Source organism: Lynx canadensis, chromosome A1 (assembly GCF_007474595.2).
Source record: "Lynx canadensis isolate LIC74 chromosome A1, mLynCan4.pri.v2, whole genome shotgun sequence".
Taxonomy (NCBI): Eukaryota; Metazoa; Chordata; class Mammalia; order Carnivora; family Felidae; genus Lynx; species Lynx canadensis.
In genome coordinates, this window is record NC_044303.2 from 214,087,265 (window position 1) to 214,110,635 (window position 23,371).

At 42.9% G+C, this 23,371-nt stretch overlaps 1 protein-coding gene across 3 annotated transcripts in view; it reads left to right on the forward strand.

Annotated features, from left to right (window-relative positions):
• Positions 1-23,371, forward strand: part of MTMR12 (myotubularin related protein 12) — a 66,149-nt gene that overhangs the window by 28,180 nt on the left and 14,598 nt on the right. For all 3 annotated transcript variants that reach the window (XM_030331844.1, XM_030331826.1, XM_030331836.2), the window contains exons 4-10: positions 1,152-1,224; positions 2,197-2,327; positions 3,592-3,685; positions 7,383-7,512; positions 13,846-13,921; positions 21,867-21,976; positions 22,707-22,831. In XM_030331844.1, coding sequence (XP_030187704.1) covers positions 1,152-1,224; positions 2,197-2,327; positions 3,592-3,685; positions 7,383-7,512; positions 13,846-13,921; positions 21,867-21,976; positions 22,707-22,831 — 739 coding nt within the window. The remainder of the gene's footprint in view (positions 1-1,151; positions 1,225-2,196; positions 2,328-3,591; positions 3,686-7,382; positions 7,513-13,845; positions 13,922-21,866; positions 21,977-22,706; positions 22,832-23,371) is intronic.

Sequence of the window (23,371 nt, forward strand, 5' to 3'; positions counted from 1 at the left end):
TTTTCAGTTGTAGGGCCATTCTAAGTGCCCCAGGTCACGCTGGCTTGCATCTGACTTCATAGGTTGACACCATCAACTTTTTCTTACTTTCTTCTGTATTTCAGCACAGTATGTATCACTCATTGGAATCACTACTCTCCCCTAATACTAGTTCCCCGTGTTTTCTCTGTACTAAGCTGTCCCTCAAATTCAAGAACTGAGTTCGATTATGAAACTGATGCTTGCAGCACTTGAATTCGGGTTTCCTTTGCCCTGAGTAGCAGTGCCCTTGTAAGACCTGGAGAATGGGCAGTGGAGTGAAGGAGAGGCCTGCCCACGCCACTCGGAGAGCGCTGTACGTTGATGCAAACCCAGCTGTCCCAGCCCACCCTGGCTGTCTTGGAGTGTGGGCTTCTGTGCTGCTGTCTGCTCTAGTGGCTTGGCTCCTTGTCCTGTGCAAATAAAGACAGCATTCACAGATACTTGAATCTCCCAGCGTTTGCTTCCTAAACCTGGCTTCCCGTAGCTCTGTCACTCACCTGTTTGCATTTGTGAGGACTCTAACCTCCCAGAGTGATTGTGTGTGGCACGGCCGGTTAGCCTGGGAGCAGCCCAGGAATGGCATGTTGTGCCTGGCTTTGGAAACAAGGTGCTTACCAGCTTTCCTTGCACACTTCGTCATCTCTTACTCGGGGAATGTGCCTCCATCTCCCTGTTTGTTTTTTAGAGTGTACACTCTATTTTTCCTCAGTTTTATTGAGATATAAATAATAACATTGCATTAGTTTAAGGAGTATAACAGAATGATTTGATAGATGTATATCAATATATGTATATATTGCACAATGATCACCAAAGTAGGTTTAGTTAACATCTGTCATTTCCTATAGTTACCAATTTGTTTTCCTTGTGATGAGAACTTTTAAAATTACTCTCTTAGCAACTTTCAAATATGTAATACAGTATTATTAACTATAATCACCATGCTGTGCATTACATCCCGCGATTTATCTCATAACTGGAAGTTAGTACCTTTGGACCACCCTCACCCATTCTTCCATCCCCTCTCTAGTTTTTTTAATGTGCAGTTGGAAATCGGTGATTTGCTCTGCCTTTAAATGTTTAATAGGGCACAGAAAAGAGTCACAGTTGTTTCCTTTTGAATCTTTTAGGAAACCCAATTTAAGAATAAGGTTATAGGAGAAAATGACATAACACTCCACTGTGTTGATCAGATTTATGGAGGTAAGTATCTTTTCCCCTGGGGTGTTGCCAGCCTTTGAAAGTATAGCTGATAATGACAATATTTTTGTGGTCCTTTACAGTTTACTAAAATTTCTTTACATATTTATTTTGTTTAAATCAGTTCTATGGATGATAAAATTGAGATGTATAGTGGCTTGTTTGGGGTCACTTAGCTGGGGGAACTTGGACTTGAACTTGGAACCTATTCTGAGACTCCACAGTGCCATTAAGTGTTTGTTTATTTTGAGAGTGAGAGAGAACAGGCATGCATGAGCCAGGAGGGGCAGAGAGAGAGGGAGAGAGAATCCTAAGCAGGTTCCACCCCCAGGGTGGAGCCTGACATGGGGCTCCATCTCAACGATCGTGAGATCACTACCTGAGCCGAAATCAGGAGTTGGATGCTTAACCGGCTGAGCCACCCAGGTGCCCAGACAGGGCCACTATATGCTAGATCACACTTGTGGCTGTCCATGTTAGCTGTGTAGGTTTTACTGTAAAGTCTAATCTGAGAAAGACTTGTACTCCATGTCTTTTCTGCTAAGGGTCAAGCTTCTCTGTGCTTCACTTCTCTATTTTTTCAGTCAGGGCTTTTTCAGAAATCATTCAGTAGCTGTTTAGATCCCAACACCAGTAGGTGCAGCCTGGTCCGAACTCCGGGACAGGGAGGGGCCCCTGGCCATAAACCCAGGAGTTGACTGTCCTGAAAGCATGTCCCTAGTGACTCCCTTTCATTTTTTGTAATGTTAGCTTTTGGAGTCAGTTTTGCCGATAGTGGCCAGTTCATTTTGGTCTCGTGCAGAGGAATGAAGAGCCTTGCACATTCTCAGAGCTGGGCCCTTGCTCACAATTACTTAGAAGACAGCACCTTTCCTCTTACTTTTGAGAGGTCCTAATAGTCTTTCTTGTTTCCTTAGCATTGACTTTTTGCCTTCTAACATGATTTCCCTTCCTGATTTCATCGTTGATGTGTAGTGTTTGATGAGAAAAAAAAAACTCTTTTTGGACAACTGAAGAAATACCCCGAGAAACTCATCATCCACTGCAAAGACCTCCGAGTATTCCACTTCTGTCTGAGGTACACAAAAGAAGAGGAAGTCAAAAGGGTAACTAGTTGCATGTATTTTTAGGTTTTCTTTCCCATCAGGTTTTACCACTAACTCTTATTTTTGGCTTATATTGTATGAGGATGGAGGGGGGAATATGCCTGTCTGCAAAGTGAAATTGGTTATAATCCCATATGCTTTGATTAGAATTGAGAGAAAATTGGGGAAAACATGTCTATTATGTTGGCACCCATTTACCTTTAATTCTTCAGTTTGTAATGTTTTGATTCCTGGAAACTGAAGAGTGGGAGGTGGGAAACCAGGGTCAGGAGGCACCCTTCTTCCTCCACACCTGACAGTCTTCCCAAAAAGTAGTAGCAGGGACCCCCAGCTCCTGGAATGGATGAGTTCGTACCTGGGAGGTAGTAGAAGTATGCGGGAGGGAGGAAGTGGTATAGGGTCGGACGGGCAAAGCTGAATTACCAAATGAGGCCTGTGATTTTGGACATTAAGGAAACTTAATCTGGTTGCTTCAGCAAATTGAAATATATAACTGTATGAACTGTTTACAGGGGTCACTGTAACTTCCAAGATTTGTGTTACTGAGGTATCAAAGGTCTCAAACTTGCCACTGTAATGGTAAATACGTCAGGGGAGACCTGGTGGGGGGGCGCAGCTCACCTGTTGTTTCTGATTACAGTTGAGTTGTGCACACTTACAAGTAAATCCTTGGTTTTCTTTTAGGGAGTGTGAGAGTTCAGTTAGAACAATAAGCATGACTCTGGTATCTATTCTGAGCAGGAAATGAGTGGTGCAGACAGGGAAAAGTCCCAGAGAAGCCAGAAACTTCATTTTGAATGATGATTTTAGTCATCTATCCAAACATACTTTAGTTTGCAACTTCAAACAAAAAGCACAATGGATTGATTTCTTTTTCTGATCTTCTAGAAGAAGGTTGTAAAGGCCACAAGTGGATCAGAATAGCTAAATGCCTTGGTTATTGTCTGATATTAGCCCTCTGTCTCTGATGTGTCAGATTTTTAGAATATCTGAATGTGGCACTTAAGCTTCTGTAGCACCTTGATTTTGAGAAATTAGATGGTTTTTAAAAATTTCCCTAGAAATTCAAAGCTCTTAGAAAACCTGACAAAATTGGTAACATTCCATTTATTTGGCATTATTCCAAAAGATAAGATCATAGAGACCTCAGCAAGAGTTTGTGTTTGTGTGCTGTCCAGAGGAGCCTATTAGCATGACTGAAAACCTAGACTCAGTGTTTATCTGCCAAAAGCATGACTATACCCATTGTTTGGTTCTTTTCTAGATTGTCAGTGGCATAATCCATCACACCCAGGCTCCCAAACTGCTTAAGCGATTGTTTCTGTTTTCCTATGCTGCTGCTGCACAAAACCATGCAGGTGAGTGTCTTCTGGGCTGTAATTTGCAGGCAGACCCTTTCAATTCCTACAGAAACTAGCAGGAGAAAACCCATCCATGAGCTTTTTCCTCTCTCCCAGCAACTGGTTACCTCTTGCTTGGGTGATTCATTCAAGATTCTTATTAAAAAAAAGAAAAGAAAAGAAAAAAACTTTTTTCTTTTTTTCTGCGATCTTTGTTGCTTTAACTTATCTTTTAGGCTTATTTGCTTTTTGTGAGGGATTATTGGCTTGATTATTTCTTATGAAAGATAAAATCAACGTATTATAACTGGGAATGTGAGACTATAGAGAAGCAAAATTCAGATAAGTTTAAAATAATCCTGTTTATTCCTGGGTTCTTTTTTTTTTCACTTTAATGTACTTGATCTCATTTCATAACACTCAAGAGAATGTTTTGCATTCTAGAAAGCCTTTAAACAACCAGAACGTGCTCTGTAGCAGATATTTTGGGGGAATTGGAATAGTTGTACATAAGGGAGCACATCAGAAAACAAGTGTGCTTACAGAACTTAAAATCCCAAGTGTTTGCCCTTCAGTTCAGGGAACAGTCCTTTACTAAGAAACTTCAGTCATCTGAATTAGCTATCAATAATGCCCAGCACTGTTCAGTGTTTCCTCAGTTGTCTGTCTGTACCTTCCCTCCATCTCTCTCCTCGGTCCGTGCACTCACTCTGCCCGTCACCTGTAAGGTCACATTGATGTCAAGTGACTCTGGGTGTTACATGCTTTTCGTCAGAGAAGTGGCATGCTGGAGTGCAAAGTTGAACTGCTCATTTGGTCGGTATTTTTTGAACGCTTGCTGTGGGTCAGGACTGTGGGGATGGATGTGAATACAACTAAATCCCCATCCTCTGAGCATCAAGTCAAGCAGAGGCAGCGGAGAGCTGTGTCCTCTGGTGGAAGGGCCTGCCAGGGACACAGGGCACAGGGGGTGCCTGAGCAGTTAGTGGAGGTATGGGAGTGTCTGGTGGGGGAGGAGGAGTATTTTAGGCAGAGGGATTAACACGTGCAGAGATGTAGATATCTGAAAGAGCAGGTTGCCTTTTGGGAACTCTGGTGACCTAGTGGAAGAGCTGTGAATTTTGGGGTCTGTCCCACCTGAATTCAAATCCTTGCCCAGCTGCTCAGTAGCTGTGTGATCCTGGGGATGACACTAAACTCTTGGGGCATCTGTTTTCTCATTTTCTTTTTTTTTTTTTTTTTTAAATATTTTTTTTTTCAACGTTTATTTTTGGGACAGAGAGAGACAGAGCATGAACGGGGGAGGGGCAGAGAGAGAGGGAGACACAGAATCAGAAACAGGCTCCAGGCTCTGAGCCATCAGCCCAGAGCCTGACGCGGGGCTCGAACTCACGCACCGCGAGACCGTGACCTGGCTGAAGTCGGACGCTTAACCGACTGTGCCACCCAGGCGCCCCTGTTTTCTCATTTTCAAAACAGCAGCATTCAAATGCCTCTGATGAAGTGTCGTGAAGATTATAAATTGTTAAATGTGTGGCATATAAGGTGCAGTAAGTTAAAGAGGGTTAATTGAAAGTGTAACTGCATGTTATTTGGGGTGGATTATGTTTAGAGACTTGATTACACACTAACTTAAGATAATGCTCGGCTCTACTGTTAGACTGAACATAAAATTAGTTCCTTAATTTCATAAGTTCATCTTTATGAATGACAGATCTTTTCAGTGGAGCTGTACATATAAGTGCTGGGTAACTGGCTTATAATAGCTTGTTGCAATATGAGATATACAAAATATGACTTATTTGTTGGTTACTGTAATTTTTATAAACATTTATTGAGTTTGTATTTGAAAAATCATACTCTATTTTTAGGAATTCTGCTTTTTCCTTATATCCCGATTCTTGGTCCAGACTCTACATAGGACAGTTTCTTGGCTCGCCAACACTAGGTTGATCTGTGTTCCAAAGCCCTTCGTTTGATTGACTCTGGCAGTTTCTTCACCGTGTGGTGCCTTTTTTTTGTGTGCCAGAAGGCCGAGGATATGTGGCATCTTTTATTCTATTTTAATTCCATCTTTTTTCTTATCCTCCTTCCCACCCCCATTTTTTGAGAAGTAAATGTTATAACTGATAGATGCTAATTGACCAATTAGCTTTTGCATTGAGTAGGGGTGTGTAGAGATGGGTGCTTTGCAATCTGAACATCTTTAGTTATTTCCTGGCTTGATAATTCATGAATGTGATTTGGCTGAAAGGTCCTGAATACTGAAGACATGGCATTTTAGGGAAGGACTTACTGGTGTTGCTAAGAATATTATCTGTTTTTGAATTGGAGTATTATTATTTGTGTTCATGGGGAATTTTTTTTTTTTTTTTTGCATTTATTACTTTATGGAAATCCCTTATAGCTGCGTGGGTTTTAATTCTGGTTCTGTCATTGGCTTAGCTCTGTGACCTTAGACAAGTTTCTTGACCTTTCTGTGCCACATCTATAAAATGGAGGATTAATATTGCATACGCTGTAGGATTATGAAGATTGAGTTAATAAGATGTAATATGCTCAGAACGGCACCTGGCACGTACTAAGGGCTATATAAGTGTAATCACTGTTTTTGTCATTATTCCTATTATCTTTTGTACCATGATATGATTTGATTAAAAGGAGCATGGGGGAGGGGAGCCTGTGTGGCTCAGCCGGTTAAGCATCTGACTCTGGATTTTGGCTCAGGTCATGTTCTCACAGTTCGGTTCATGAGTTAGAGCCCTGCGTTGGCCTCTGCACCCTGACCTCGGGGAGCCTGTTGGGATTCTGTCTCCCTCTCTCTCTGCCCCTCCCCTGTTCACATTCTCTTTGTCTCTTTAAAAAAAAAAAAAAAAAAAAAAAGCATGGGGGAGTTTTATCAAACACTGTTTTTCCCAGAAGTCTTGGGTTTTGTGTGTGTGTGTGTGTGTGTGTGTGTGTGTGTGTGTGTGTTTTGATGTGCAACAAAGGGCTTGAAGTAACTGATTTGCATAAATACCTGAGACTGTTTTGGTGCGTGCCACCCTGCAGTCTATGGCTTGGGAGAGGGCCACGGACACATCTGTCGGGTTGCAAGAGTAACGCTCCTGGACATTTCCTCCTAGCAGGGAGTAGCAGGGCAGGGTGAGGGGCAGAATTCTCCATCACCAGGGTGCTGTCCTTTATAAGCCCCAACCCTCACTGTGGCTGTCTGATCTGGTGATGGCCTTTAGTAACCAGGTGTCACACTGGAAAATCCTCTTGCTGGCGGTCATCTTCAAACTGAGGGAAGATTTACATTCAGGCATCTGACATGCTATTCAAATGAGTTTGCCATCTTATGCACATGTTGGTAGGGCTAAAAATATTTTATTATTTTAGCATTTGTGCCAAGCCCGTCTTCTAGTGCTTCACAGGATCTTTTATGTTATGTAAATTATCTCATGGTCAGATGACTGAAAATGGAGCTATAAATTACTTTTGCAAGGAGTGGAGCAGGAACACGTCTAGTATGAGGAGACAGGCCCCTGGTCATAATTTTGGGTTAATGACAAAAAAAAAAGGAACCAGGTTAGGATTAAGCAGTGAATTTACTGTGCTTGGATAAAAATGGGCTTAGTGGACAAAATTGGGGCTTAGAGATCTACTTTCACATCATTAAAATACTTGTACTTTACGACAAGATTTTATTGTCTTTTCAAATTTGTTTTGTTAGCCACTGATCCCAGGAACCATACGGTGATGTTTGACACACTTAAGGACTGGTGTTGGGAATTGGAGCGGACCAAAGGCAGTGTCAAGTACAAAGCAGTGAGTGTCAATGAAGGCTATAAAGTCTGTGAAAGGTAAGCATTCAGTGCTTTGCCTTTTTTTTTTTAACAGCTTTATTGAGATTGAATTCACATGCCATACAGTTCACATATTTGAAGTACACAGTATTTTGAGATCTGTTCACAGAGCGTGAAACCATCACCACAGTCCATTTTAGAACATTTTCGTCAGCCCTAAAAGAAACCTCATGCTCCTTAGTAGTTGCCCCTTATGTGCCCTCAACACCCCTAGCCCTAGGTAACCTCTGGTCCACTTTCTGTCTTTATAGTTTGCTTATTCTGGAGATTTCATGTAAATGGAATCATATCGTAAAGTGGTCTTTATGCTTGGCTTCTTTCACTTACTGTGATGTTGTCAAGGCTGGTCCATGTTGTTGCATGTGTCTGAATTTCATTCATTTTTATTGTTGAATAAGATTCCATGGTATGGATGTACCACATTTTATTTACTCATCAGTTTATAGACATTGGGTTGTGTTCCCTTTTTGGCTATTTTGAATAATGCTGCTATGAACATTTGTATACAAGGTTTTATGTGCACAGAGGTTTCCAGGTCTTTTGTGTACATATATTTATATATACACCTAGAAATAGAATTGCTGGCTCATGTAGTAACTCTGTTTAACTGTTTGAGGAACTGCCAGACTGTTTTCCACGGTGACTGTACCATTTTACACTCCCGTCAGCAGGGTGTGAGGTTGCCACATTTTCCCACATTGAAACCATGCTTAAGAAAACCTTAAGGTGTCCCTTAAAACATTCAGAAATGAATTTGTGTCTTTTTGTGTGTGTCTTTTTTTCCATTTTATCTGTAGTCCAAGTGTAAAACGATTAGAGGCATTTCTGAATTTATATTGTGTATTTGCTTTACTTTTCTTGGGCACTTTATTCAGTAAAAATCTTTGAGTGGCTGCTGTCATGCCAGGCAGTGACCTAGCTACTGGAGATACAGCACTAAGAATTCCTGCCCTCCTGGAACTTTCATTCTGGCAGGAGGCAAACTATGAGAGAACAAATGAGTGAATAGAGTGTATTAAAAGGTAGTAAGTACTGTGGAGAAAATTAAATCAGCAACGGACTAGGGAGTGCTGGGGGGTGTTGGTGCGGAGGTTGGTCAGGCACAGGGGACAGTGCAAAGTCAAAGACCCTGAGGTGGAATCTAGTCTGGCTTCTTTGAGGAACAGCAAGGAGCCCAGGGGCTGGGGAGCAGTCATCAGGGGACAGAGGAGTAGGGGTGAGGTCAGGGCGCAGAGGGGTGGTTGGATGGTTACGGTAGGAGGCTTTCAGAATTTATCATGCGGTGAGGAGGAGTTTGAGCAGAGGCGTGATGTGATCTGACCTACATTTTTAAAGGATGACTCTGCATAATCCTCTTTTAGAAACTTGAATCTTATCATTTTGGGACATATTCCCCAGCACGCTGCTAATAGTTTTATAAGATTTGTATTTTTGTAGAGAATTTTGTATTTATGGTTCTGATGGGCCTCTTCACATCAGTTTTAATTTTGATCAATCTCAAATATCTATCAAGTTAGCTCTCCTGACACAGCACAACCAGGAGTGACAGTGGGGAGGGACCTGCAAAGCAAGTGTCACCTCCCCATTCCCACCCTCCTCCTCCACTCTTTCCTAGTCACAAAGCTTGGAAAGAGAAGGCTAGCTCTCCCTCAGAAAGAACTTAGAAATCCCTGCACCCAGGAGGTGGTAGCGTGTAATGTGACGTTGACACTGATAGGAGGCATCCCCGTTCTCAGAAATGTTTTTAAAAATCCTGCCATGGACTGATTAAATTCATTAGGATTTGTGTAGTTCTCAGCACACCAAAAATATACTTGGTAGGGAAGGCAGGTGGGGAGAAAGCCTTTAGTGAGTGGTTAGCAGGGAAAACGAAGCTTTAGCAAGATTTTAGTGCTTAGAGCACCTGGTGCCAACACACCCCACCTTGGGCTGCCCCAGCCACGCATACCGTCCTCTACCCTTTTCTGTCCCAAGGGGAAGAGACGGGGCAAGTTGTGCTTTGTTTCTCACCCGGACCAAGGTGGTGCAGCCTGCTGGTCTCCCCAGTGTTCATTGCCTATATTTACAAGGCGCTTCGTGTTTGACTCCTGCCCGACTGCCTTCTGTCCAGTCCCCTGGCCACTCTGACCCCCTGCCATAGACCTTGCCTGAGTGGTCTCCTGTTGGGGGTGCTCCTTTGTCTTTCAGCTGCAGGAGGGTAGTTCCTTCCAGCTTGTGTATCAGATATTAGCCCAGGTGTTACTTTCATAGGGAGCCTTCCCAGGGCTAGGCCAGGTCTCTGGGAGAGCTTTCATTGCACTTACTGTATGCCTCTCTTGACAACACTTCCTACAATTGTGAGTTTATTTTTATCTGTGTCACTGTTTGGAAATGTTTGCTTCTGCAACCTGGCAGCTCTGGAGAGATTCAGGGACACTGTTTTTGTTCATCACTATATCCTCAGTCCCTAGTACAGTGCCTGCTTTTGAGAGGCACTCAATAAATAGAATGAGTAAATTAATGGAAGTCCTTCCTTCAGTAGTGAGAGGGCACTCCAACCAGTTTGGATAAGAATAGGAAACTGAGTTTCTGCTTCATCTCCCAAGGTCAGAGCTGGCTCTTTACCAGTCTTCCTTCTGAAAAGCCTTTCTGAAGGCCTTTGTCTCATCCTGCCTCCTGTCAAGGTATCAGAAGGCCCGTTACCCTGCAGGGTAACGTATAAACCAGTGCTGCCTCAGGAAGACATTGCTGCCCTGATATTGTCACTCTGAGGGTTTCCTCACCCTAAGTAAGGCTGTGCCCGAGTGGACTGGACAACTTTCCTTGAATGTTTATTTTGAATATTTCCTTGAATAATAAAGTCGTCCTGTATTGGGAAAGGCTGTTTACTTGAAACTTGTCCTAATGACTAAAATGACTGCTCTCCAAGGAGGGAAGATTAACTGTTTGTGGACATTGGGAGCCTCACAGCAGAGACTCCTTAGAACTTCCTTGTAGTTCACGGGGACAGGAGAGAACATCTTGAACTCCCGTCGCTGGTGCACAGCTGTCCATCTCTGTGCGCCCTCCTTTCTGTAGCCACTGGATCTGACGTTTTTCCCCCTTTGGTGAAAGACTGTTTATAAGAGAAAATTAACTGGCTGACCAACATTGTAAAATAGCCTCACTTGTAGGGGAAGACATGCAAATTTTTTGAAACAATGTGGCCCAGGAGTGCCTGGGTAGCTCAGTCTGTTGAACATTGGACTCTTGATTTTGGTTCAGGTCGTGATCTTGCGGTTTATGGATTTGAGCCCTGAGTCGGTTTGTGGATTTGTGCCCTGAACTGGGCTCTGTGCTGCCAGTGCCACTGCTTGGGATTCTCTCTCTGCCCCACCCACCCTGCTCACGTGCACGTGTGTGCTCTCTCTCTCTCTCAAAAATAAATAAATAAAAATAAACTAAAAAATAAAAATATTGTGGCCTAAGCTGGGGAGGGAGCTGAGACTTGGGGCTGAACCCACCACACAGGTGGCTCCCCTCTGCAGACTGAGAAACAGTGGTCTGTGTATAAGCTGCCATCCAGGGCAGTGCTGCTCCCAGTTTGCGCAGCTAAATCACCTGGGAGCTGGTTAATGTGCAGATTCTGATCCACTAGGTGTGAGGTTGGGCTTGAGAGTCTGCTGTCCAGGTGATGCCGCTGCATACCTGGAGCGGTAGGGTCTTCTAGGAGCAATAGGTAGGAGCAATAGCCATCATCCTGTTTCTATACCAGGAGGGCTTTCCAGCTTTGGATTTTCTTCTTCAGGTTTCTGATATTTCATAGTTCTGGGGTGGAGCCTGGACATAAGGAGGTTTTTAATTTTCCCATGTGATTTTAATGGGCAGCCTTATTCGTTGATTTGTGAAGAGGTATTTATGTATGTATGTATTTCTTTTACTTCAGTGATAACACCTGAACAAGGAACACCTTACCACCCACTCCCTTAAGCACACATCTAATAAAATATTCTGGACACTGCAGACTTCAAAAGCCAAATAATTCTTAACAGTTTTGATGGTTTGAAGTATCTTCTCCTTGACCAGTAGTTTCTAAACCCGATTTTATATTATAATATAATGGGCACTTTTTTCTTTTTAAACACCTTTAAGATTTTTTTAAGTGGAAAATTTCAGGCAGTATAAAAGAAAAGAGAATATGATGAATTCCCTTTCATTCATCACCCACCTTCAACAATTCTCTTTTTTTAAGTTTTTTATTTTGAGAGAGACAGAGTGTGAGTCAGGGAGGGCGCACCTGCCAGCACAGAGCCCAGTGTGGGGCTTGAACCCACCTGTGAGATCATGACCTGAGCTGAAATCAAGAGTTGGACGCCTAACCAACTGAGCCATGCAGGTGCCCCAGCAATTTTTAACTCGTGCCTAATCCTATTTTCTCTGTGTTTCCCCTGAATTATTTATTTATTTATTTATTTTCCCCTTGAATCCTTTTGGAATAAATCCCAGACCTTACCACATTTCATTCATGAATATTTTGGTATACATCTCTAATAATTAAGGACTCTTTTTATAAATATAATCATAAAACCGTTGTCACCCCTTTCAAATTTAACATTAAAACCATCAATACCATTCAATAGCCAGTCAGTATTCAGAATGTCGCCATTGTTTTATAAACTTTTAAAACAATTTTTCATCTTTTTATGTTTTATCATTAATCAAGACTCAATGAGATTGATCTCTTGCCATTGATTGATAGGTGTCTTAAGTGTCTTAATCTATAGATTGTCCCACCATTATTTGTTTTCTTGCTTTTCAGTGTTTGTTTATTTTTGAAGGAGAGAGAGAGTGTGAGCGTGGGAGGGACAGGGAGAGAGAGAGGGAGACAGAATCCGAAGCAGGCTCCAGGCTCTGAGCTGTCAGCACAGAGCCCAACAAGGGACTTGAACTCATGAGCCATGAGATTATGACCTGAGCCGAAGTCAGACGCCCAATGGGGAGCCACCCAGGTGCCCCCATTATTTGTTTTCTTGCAATTTATTTGAAGAAACCAGGCTATTTGTTTCTTTCTTATAATCTAGATTTGGTTGGTGTTTAAAATAGTGCCCCCCCATGGATCGATTAGATTTAATGACTTGATCACATTAAAATTCTGATCTCTTCAACTTAGAAAGTCCCTATGTCCCCTCACCTAATATGTAACGGATTTACTTAAAATGTGCAGTGTGCATACAAGTGGCATCTGATTATTTTCCATTATAGTTACACCACAGTTAAACTTCTTACTTCCCATGAGGCTTTATTTTAAGCTCTTTGACTGAAAGGTGTTTGTAGCTCACAGTGATGCAACTTACGCAGGTTTCTTATTAATAGAAATCTGCATCTGTTAACTAGAGGAAGAGGTGGTGTCCCTGTATAGCTCTGATCTTTGCAACTCTGAAACCTAACTTTCCCACATCCTACCACTTAACAGGTTATTTTTAGAACCTAAAATTTCTCATGCAGAAACTGAAGTCATACTGGTTGGGTTCAGGGCGTAGCTCTCCTAATGCTTACTAGTTGTATAACCTGTGAAGGACCTTAGTGGCGCTGTCTCAATTTCTTTATCTGTGAAATGGAATAATAGTAGTACATACCTCATAAGAGTTGTCAGGAGGATTAAATGAATAATTTGTGTTACCTAATTAGAGTCTGGCATACAGTAAACACTTATTTGTTTGTTGTTGTCAGAGTGCTTGATAAAATGTCTCGGCAGCAGTCATCTTTTTTTTTTTAAGTTCATTTATTTTCAGAGAGAGACCACAAACGGGGAGGGGCAGAGAGAAAGGGAGAGAGAGAGAGAACCCCGGTCAGGTTCCATGCTGTCGGTGCGGAGCCCAACACGGGTTGAACCCACAGACCATGAGATCATGATGTGAGCTGAAACCGAGAGTCAGATGCTTGACCGACCAAGCCACCCAGGTGCCCCTAGGCAGCAGTCATCTTAATTACTGGTTTTCGTATTGGTCTGACTGAAACAACATGGATGCTTAATTGCCACTATATGATGAGAAAGATCACTCCCAATTTTGGAATTCATATATTTTTAGATATCACAGATTCCAGTCCCCTCATTTCATGGATGAGGAAACAGACCCAGAGAGGTGGGGTAGCTTACTTAGGGTCACACAGAATCAGAGGCAGAGCTAGGATTTGAACCCAGAGTCCCAACTGACTTGGCCAGAGATAATTCATGTGCATTTGCTCTTCTTAACAGGAAAATAAGGTTCATGCCCTGCCACTCTGCTTTCGCTTCCTCAGTTCATTAAAGTTGAGCTTTCATATTTAGTGAATTACTCCAGTACTAAAACTGGTGACATCTCTTTCTTCTAGATTGCCAGCATACTTTGTTGTCCCCACCCCTCTTCCCGAAGAGGATTTGTCACGCTTTCAGGGTCACGGCATACCAGTAAGTACATCTAGAAACCCTAATAGCCGTGGGTTGCTCATCAACCCATTCTGACAAATTATTCTATTTAAAGCCGTTGGCTTTGGTCCTCTGTTCAAAACTGATCCATAAATATCTCAGGGAGTCACTAAAAAAGTTTCTCTCTCAGACTTGAGGCTCCCTAGGACAGAGCTCTAAAGCTTTCACAGATGCAGTAGAGTTTTTAGCAGAAACATCTTAGAGATTTAAGAGGATTATGTATCTGTCTAGTGTTGAAAGCCAGCCTGATTTAACTCCTGAAATCATTTTGAGGCTGAGCTAGCTGACCACCCTAAGGGAATAAGGTTTAAGATTCTTTTGGGCCCCACTATTAATTTTTGAGTGGGCGTGGCCATGTTTTCTCCCAGAGGCAACATGGAGAACTAACTTATTTTTCACAGAATAGACTGGGATGGGAGCCATATTTAATGTGTCACTGATCAAAGAAAGCAATACTTTGGCAGTTACTCCAGTTTCTTATTGGTGGTGGGAGTTGCCAAGCCTTCAGGGAATTTAGTAAGGAATGAGAATTACAAATAAATGCTGTGCTGTGCACATGGCTTGTTCACCAAAAAGGTCATTCCTGTATGGGAGTCGAGATGTTTAATCAGAGGTCACGTGCTCAGAAGCCCATGCAGGCAGGTAGGTAATGAGCTTGGCCCTTGGCAGTGAACCAGATACCATCCGCCTGAGTTAAGGGGAGTCTGCTTCTCTGTGCCAGCCAATTTGTGCTGTGTGGGAATATGGGCCTTGTCTTGCCAGATATCTGATTTTTCAGGAGAAGCCAGAGATAGGGATTTTTATGTGAGTTGTGAGTTTTCCCAGTTTCTAAATGTATGCAACTGATTTAGATGTTTAAAAAACTCTGGTCTTTGGGCTAGAGTTGGCTCATGTCCCACCAGTTTGCAACCTTTGATTGAGAGCTGTGGTTTTCACACTTTCTGGTCTTAGTGCTCAACACTCTAAAACATTATTGAGGATTTCAAGGAGTTTTTGTTTATGTGGATTATATTGTTTCATATTTGCCATATGAAAAACTAAAACAAAACTTACTGCTTATTTTAGCAATAAACTTAACTACATTTTAATGTAAGTGACATATTTTTGTGAAAAATAACTATTGTTCAAAACAAACAAAAACATAGGATAACAGTGTTTTACATTCTTAAAAATAGAAGACCACCGAATTCTTCTATCTGCCCCTTTCATTCAGTGTGTTCTAGTATGGTAGCGTTTGGTTGAAGTACATGAAAATCCAGCCTCACACAGATCCATATTTGGGGAAGGGAGGAATATTTATTAGCCTTTTCAGATAACTGAGAATATTGTTCTTTGATGGTACACCAAAAAAAAAAAAAAAAAAAAAGATTGGTAGTTTCATAAAGGTTAATTGCAATAAAGAATCTGAAAATATAATGAATTTTTCATTCTCTGCTAAATTAAAACCCATGGGTCTGTCTTGTACTTGTCATAGATCTTAAAACATGAATGATTTTATGACGTTATATAGTGGTCATTTGGAAAATGTTGGTTCACTGGGCTATACAGATCATCCAAATATTAACTTACTTCCTTATATAATATAAAAATCAGAAGTGCCTGGGAGCTCAGTCAGTTGAATGTCCAACTTTTTTTTTTTTAAGTTTATTTATTTATTTTGAGAGAGAGCGCACACAGGGGAGGGGCAGAGAGAGGGGGAGAGAAGGAGAATCCTTGGGATTTTCCCTCTGTCCTTCTCCCCCACTTGTGCTCGATCTCATGCTCTCTCTCTCTCTAAAATTTTAAGAAATCACATTCATTAGCATTGTCTTTGTCTTGTCAGAAGTCTGTATATTTTGGGAAGCTGTCCAGCTGGAGTCAGAGGTTAGTTTTACACAATTCTGATTTTTGCTTGAAAGTTCATTTTTTATTTGCAACAATCTGTCAGTTGTTTTCCTTGAAGTGGCAGGGTCACTTCATTTTTTTTTTTTTGAGGATGCATCTGCCAGATTCCAAAGTCTGAACACCCGTTGTTTGACTCGCACTCATTCTGTATGGGTTTTGGTTTTTTGGTTTTTTTCCTCACTCATTCTTTCAATTCCATGGAAAGAGCAGCTAGTTCACCTCTCAGCTCAGGCACACACGTGCTCTTTCTTGTGACCAACACCATTTCAGTGCTTACTTCCCACTCCATCACACGGAATAGAAAGCATATTACTATTAAATTGTCCATAATGGTCAAGATTAATAACATTAATAATTTTTAGTCCTTCATTAAGGACATTCTCAAGTGAAAGAGAATTTTTTTTCCTGTGAGTGTGTGGCAGCGAAGAATACAGTGGTGACCGATGGCATCTGGTGGTGGTGCCTTGGTTGGTGCTAAGACACCAGCACTTTTGCCCACCAGGGCTTTGCCATAGGTGCGAATGTCAACACCGTGAAAAGGACACAGTTACCTCTTAATATTTATTCTCAGAACACCTGAAAGGGTCTTGGGACCCTGCCCCCACCCCCCCACCCCCCACCATGCCTCCATCTCAACATTTTAAGAATTGCTGTTGTAGAAGGATGAAAATGAATGTCTTCATTTCTCAGCCTTTCAGAGATGGATCTAGGGAAAGAAGGTGAGCTCTGTGGGAAGAAACAAATACGAATTGTCCACACCTGTGCAAACAGGCTGCTTTTCCACCTGGCGTTGTATGAAATTTTGATACTGTGTTCTAGCCAGGCCTTCAGGCTGAGGAGTAGGAAGTGTTCTGCTAAGACCTGAGTGGGGAACCAGCAACATAACTTTGATAGAAACAGTAGGAAAGTGTTCTCACTTTTTCAGATCTGACTTCATGATATGTCCTGGAAGTTGTTAGTGGAGTTTGCATGAACGGACAGCAGAAACATTTTGTACGTAATGGAATTTTCACATTTACCCAGGGAACACAGACCTCTCGGTACACATAACGTAAAATTTGCCATTAATGGCATTTATGTATTCACAATGTTGTACAACCATTACTGCTTTCTAGTTCCAGAACATTTGCGTATCTCCATGCTTTTTTTACCCTGACTTTTCAGCTAGTCTGTTTTTTTCTTGCCTTCACTTATTTTCAGTGAAGACCTACGTCGTTTGTAAATTCAGTCACATCCTTGCTCTAATAGCGACTTTGACGTCCTCTACCCTCTGCTGTTCTCCAGCCCCTGAGTATATTTTCTGGCCGTGGGGCTAGTGAACATTGCTAAAGATGATTCAAACCAAACAGCAGAGTGTTCCTTAATGGGATATGCGAAAGCCATGTTACCTTGCCTCTCTTGGGCCTTTGTTCTGGCTCAGCAGTCTGTTATTTAACTCCTTTTGGATCCTGTATCATTCTTCCCTGGGGCTGGTGTAAACCATCTTTGCATTCTTTCTAAGCTTGTAAATTCCATTCTTTTTTTTTTTTTTTTTTTAAGTTTTATTTACTTTAGTAATCTCTACTCCCAGTGTGGGACTCAAGCTCATGACCCTGAGATCCAGAGTCACAGAGTCATATGCTCTTCCAACTGAGCCTGCCAGGTGCCCCTGTAATTCCATTCTTCTTCTTCTTTTTTTTTAAGTTTATTTATTTTGAGAGAGAGAAAGCCCAAGTCCAAGAGGGGCAGAGAGAGAGAATCCCAAGCAGGCTCCACACTCGGTACAGAGCCTGACGTGGGTCTCAATCCCACGTCATGAGACCCATGACCCGAGCCACTATCAAGAGTTGGACTGTTCAAACGACTGAGCCACCCAGGCAACCCCCCCCCTGTAATTCCAGTCTTAACTTTTGTACTGAGAGACAACATTTCCCCCACTTCTGTGGGATCTTGGACAATCAGCGACAAGACCTCCTCCCTCAGCTTCCTCCTTCACCTCCTGTTGTTTTTTTCTGTGTTCCTGTTTCCTTATCCTGAATCTAACTAAACATCTGCCTGGCTCTTGATCTCATCTGCCCTTGTTTTGTCTGGAGCCTGCTTCCATCAGTCTTCCGCCTTCCACGTGGATCTTTCCATGGTTCTGCTCTACCTGAAGGCATGTTCAAGCTTTCCCTAACCTGAAGAAGCCCCTCCTGAAGAGCTAAGTTGTTGTCTTGTTCTCCTTCCGACAAACATATTTCAAGACTCTACTGACCTAGGTTTCTCAGTTGGTTAAGCATCTGACTCTTGATTGGCTCAGATCATGATCTCACAGTTCCGTGGGATTGAGCCCCATGTTGGACTCTGCGCTAGCACGAGGAGCCTTCTTGGGATTCTCTTATCTGCCCCTCCCCACTCACACTATCTCCATCTCTCTCTCTCAGAATAAATAAATGAACGTTAAAAAATAAAAGACTGTGTACTAACTGCCCCTACTTGTCTCTCTACTTGTTTCTTCTTGCGTGGTGACTTTTACCCCCTACTCTGCTGAAGGACCTTCCTGAAGTCACTATGCCTTGTGTATTGCCACCTCTCTTCCCCATCGCTGCAGGTTTGACCCTAATTATGTTCTCTTTTTTTGCTTCTAAATTCCTGTCTTGCTTTGGACACACTGTGCTTTCTTGGTCCTCTGACTTCCTTGATAGTTTCTTCTTTCTTACACTGGTGTCCAGTTGTAGATGATCCCCTAAAGCTCTGTCTTTGGCTCTACTAAGAGAGATACCTTAAGATGTACCAAATAATGAATAATCTCCCCCTCTCCCTCTTCAAAGTTAAACAGAATAGGGGCACTTGGGTGGCTTAGTCGGTTGAGTGTCCGATTGTTGATTTTGGCTCAGGTCATGATCCTAAGGTCATGGAATTGAGCCCTACATTGGGTTCCACACACTGAGTGTGGAACCTTCTTAAGATGCTCTCGCTCTCTTGCTCTCCTGCACACTCTCGTGCGCACTCTCTCTCTTTCTGCCCTTCCCTCCCTCCCCCTCTGTCCCCTCACTCTCTCCCTCTCTAAAAATAAAAATATTTTTTTAAATAATAAAAGTAAACAGGATTAACAAGGAGTGATTCTTGTCTGTTGTCAAGACTTTTATACTAAGAACCCAGACAGAAATCATACATATTACAATAGGAGAAGACATGCTTTTTGTTAAATTCTTATGAGAAGTATGTCTTTGACCAAGAATTTTGCTTGTTTCTGGGCATATGGGTGGCTCAGCTGGATAAGCATCCAACCCTTGATTTCGGCTCAGGTCATGATCTCATGGTTCAAGGGTTCCAGCCCTATGTCGGGCTCTGCATTGACAGTCAGGAGCCTGCTTGGGATTCTGTCTCTTTCTCTGCCCCTCCCCTGCTCTCTCTCTTTCTCAAAATATATAAACTTAAAAAAATTAAAAATTTTGCTTGTTTCCTGTTTATTTTTAAAAACAATACCTAGTGCTTTTGCTTTTATTTTATTACCTATTTTCAGAGTATTAAAAAAATTAAAATGTTTATTTTTGAGAGAGAGAGAGACAGAGCGTGAGTTGGGGAGAGGCAGAGAGAGAGACACAGAATCCAAAGCAGCTCCAGGCTCTGAGATGTCAGCACAGAGCCTGACGCGGGGCTCGAACTCACAAGCTGTGAGATCATGACCTGAGCCAAAGTCTGCCGCCCAACCGACTGAGCCACCCAGGCGCCCCTAAAAATTTTTAAAAAAAATATTTGTTTATTTTTGAGAGAGAGACAGACAGACAGATTATGAACAGGTGAGGGGCAGAGAGAGAGGGAGACACAAAATCTGAAACAGGCTCCAGGCTCTGAGCTGTCAGCACAGAGCCCAACACAGGGCTCGAACTCAAGAACTGTGAGATCATGACCTGAGGCAAAGTCAGACGCTTAACTGACTGATCCACTCGGGCATCCCTATTTATTTTTTCAAGTAGAGAATAGTTAGGGAATTACCCCAGAAGAGATGAGACAGGTATGGTTGTGCCCCAAAGAGAACATGAATTATGGTTGAATGTCACCAAGAGTTAACCCTTTCTATCCCAAGAGAAGAGATAAAAAAGGATTACGGACCCTTAATTTCTTAGAACCTGTCACCTAGTCGTGGCTAAGAGTGTCTCTCCTTTTATCCAAGTGAGCTGCAGCAACTAGGGGCATGATTGCCTGGGCATTCAAATTACTGCCACCTTTGGCTGAGGGCTAGAAACTGTGTGGTGGTTTCTGTATGTTGCTCAGTATGACATTGAGAGAAGACAGCAGAGGGCCCTTTGATTTGTCTTAGTGTCCTAACACGTCCACCTCATTAGGAACCTTAAAGAGTCAAAGTACGGCCTGGCCCTGAAAGGGGAGGCATTGCTTTTTGGCATTTCCTAGAGCGGTCCTATGTTCCTCTGCCCTTACTCCCTGGGCGGGCTCGTTATCAGCTGGCTGCCACCTCCCATGTCCGGAGCCCCAATCCTGCCTTCCCCTCCTAAACTCATAACCCTCATCTAATGTGCCTCCTGGATAGCTGCACAGGGGTATCCTGTTGGCACTGGACACCTAATACATCCAACACCCATTCCATCATCTTCCCCTGTAACCCCAAGCCAGTTCCTCCTGGCTTTCTAAGTGTGGTGCAGAGTTATCACCTGGATCGTGTGCTCATCTTGAACCTCACAGCCCAGACTTCTAGCATGTCCAGTGTATGGCTTATACCATTCATTGCAGATGAATAGCAAAAAGGTATCAGTGCTGGATGGCAGAATTATAAAAAGTATCTTCCCCTAGGTTTTATCTTTGAGCTAAGGCTGATGACTTGGTCAGCAGAGCAGTGGCTGTGCTCTAGCCATTGTCAGCCCTTAACCAGGCCTTGATGGGGTACAAAGTCCACACAGTGCTCACCTGCCCTAACCAGGCTTGCCCTGTCCTCCGTTCCAGGCTCCACTGGCAGATTACTTTGCCCCAAGATCAGTTCTCATTTCCTTTTGTTCCTGCAAAACAGCAAACAAACTCTCCCACTGTAGCCAGAAAAGTGCCTGAACACCTGAACCTGTCACTTACAGTCATTCATGTGATTTCTTCCTCTTTTGCCTTCCCTTTGTGGTTCCTTGTAATTCTCTTCTCTTATTTACCACGTTCTACATTTTATTATGTTTGTGAATGTATTTCCCTTTTGAGAGTATGAGCTCCTTGGAGTAGACACACTGTCCTCGCCCTCTTCACATCCTCTTCACCTCCTTTTCACCTAATGCAGCGCCTTGCATGTACGGGTCTGGTATCCTTTGTTGAGTAGCCAGCTTCCCGTTCTGTCTGGTGTGAACTTTCTCTACTGACAGGAGCTGCCTCCTTCTTGCCATCCAGGTAGAGCACAGCATTTAGACACACTGCTGCAGCTTTCAATGCAACTTGAGGAAGTTATTTGGTCTCTCCAAGCCTCAGTTCCTTGCTGTTAATGGAATTAGAAATCACCCCTGTCGGGGCACCTGGGTGGCTCAGTTGGTTAAGCGTCCAGCGCTTGATTTTGGCTCAGATCACGATCTCATGGTTCGTGGGTTCAAGCCCCACATCAGGCACTGCATACACAGCATGGAGCCTGCTTCAGATTCTGTCTCCCTGTCTTTCAAAAATAAACATTAAAAAGAAAAGAAAAGAAAACCTCAGTGTTTAAGAGGGGAAAGAAGGAAATCACTGCAGTCTGAGAGTGTGACTGAGAATCACATGAGTTGGTTGACATGAAGTCCCTGGCAGAGCAGGTTCGCCACGGTGACTAGCCTAGTGATGGTGATGCGGTCATCTAGGCTCCCGGCACTCAAGCCCGGTCAGACCATAAGCAGGTCTGAGCGTAACTGTCTAGACCTGGGGGTCTTTTTTGTTTTTGTTTTAAGACTAAATCATTGTTTTTCATTGTAAGTAACTAGTCTTTGGCTTAACAAAGTTGAAAATATTCAGCCATTTCCTACCCAAGTTATACATTTCCCTGAGTGAATTTAAATGCTCAGCTTACCTTTCTCCCGCTGGATTGTGTATATTATGACTGAAAAACCTTTCTTCCCCTTTGCAGTTATGGTGTTGGTCCTGCCACAATGGATGTGCCCTTTTGAAAATGTCAGCACTGCCCAAAAAAGAACAGGATGATGGCCTTTCACAAATGCAAAAGAGCTTCTTGGATGGGTCAGTACTGTTCTACATTTTGTGACTGGTTAGCTCGAGTTCTTGTTTTCCAAAGAAGCTTCATTCCTGTTTACCTGCTGATAGCTTAGTGCTCAGGAATACCATAGAGAGGGATCATTTTTAATCCCTTTGAAAGGAGTGGCGCCTGGCTGGCTCAGTGGGTAGAGGATGCAACTCTTGATCTTGGGCTCATGAGTTCGAGCCCCACATTGGGTGTAGAGATTACTAAAAAACAAAAAACTTAAAAATACATAATTTTGAAAGGAGTCGGTATAACATAATCATTAAGAATGTCAACTGCAGGGGCACCTGGCTAGCTCAGAGGAGCTTGCAACTTTTGATCGCGGGGTAGAGTTCAAGCCCGATGTTGGGTGTAGAGATAACTTAAATAAATAAAACTTAAAAAAAAAAAAAAAAGGATGTCAACTGCATTATTTTTAGAGATGCACACTGAGGTATTTAGGGGGGAGGGCATGATGGCTATGGTATTGACAGTGGTCAAATCCAGGTCATGGCCTATGTCACTGTCCTTTGATACATGTTCCACGTGCTTCCATTTCCACCTCCGATGACTGGGAACAGCGGTCCTGTGGTAGCTAGTTTGTTGGCAAGGATCAAATGGGAGGATACCTACACACACAGATCTTGCCACGTCTAAGTGCTCGGGAAAAATAAGCTGTTTCTAATTCACTTCTGCTCTTTTAATCTCCTGTTACTTTTTGATACCTAGAATCTATAAGACCATCCACAGGCCACCCTATGAAATTGTTAAAACTGAAGACCTGTCAAGCAACTTCCTGTCCCTGCAGGACATCCAGACTGCCTACTCTAAATTCAAACAGCTGTTTCTGATAGGTGAGAAAAATGCAGAACAAAAGCTTTCTGTCAAATAGGGAAAGACATGCCGTGTGGATCAGGTGACAGCTGGTACCTTCTCCCTGGTCTCTCTGTATGTACCCGAGGCTCATGACCATGAGGGTTGATGTCATAGAGCAGAGGGGCTGGTAGCTGAGGAGCCACTGTCATTGCCACATTCACCGCATGCACCCCCCTCCCCCTCCATTTTCTTCCAGGCTTTTACCCCGCTGCCCCTTCTGACGGCAAGGAACACAGGCCCACCCCTCCACTGCTCCTCTTCTCTCCTTCCTCAGCACAGTGTCGCCCAGTGGTGTACACAGGGGCTTCTCTCTTTAAAAGTTGTGGAGCCATGTGACACCTGTATTCGCTGGCTCGCTCACGGTGATTGATAAAGTGGATGATTGGTTTTGTTTTCCTTAGTGGCTTATTGAATGGACCACCTCCCACCCCCCCCACCCCAAGTGAAAATATCTTTTTTTCTTCTGATTAAGCAGAAATGTACAAAGTAGGAAATGAAATATGCCCATCCTGGCCACC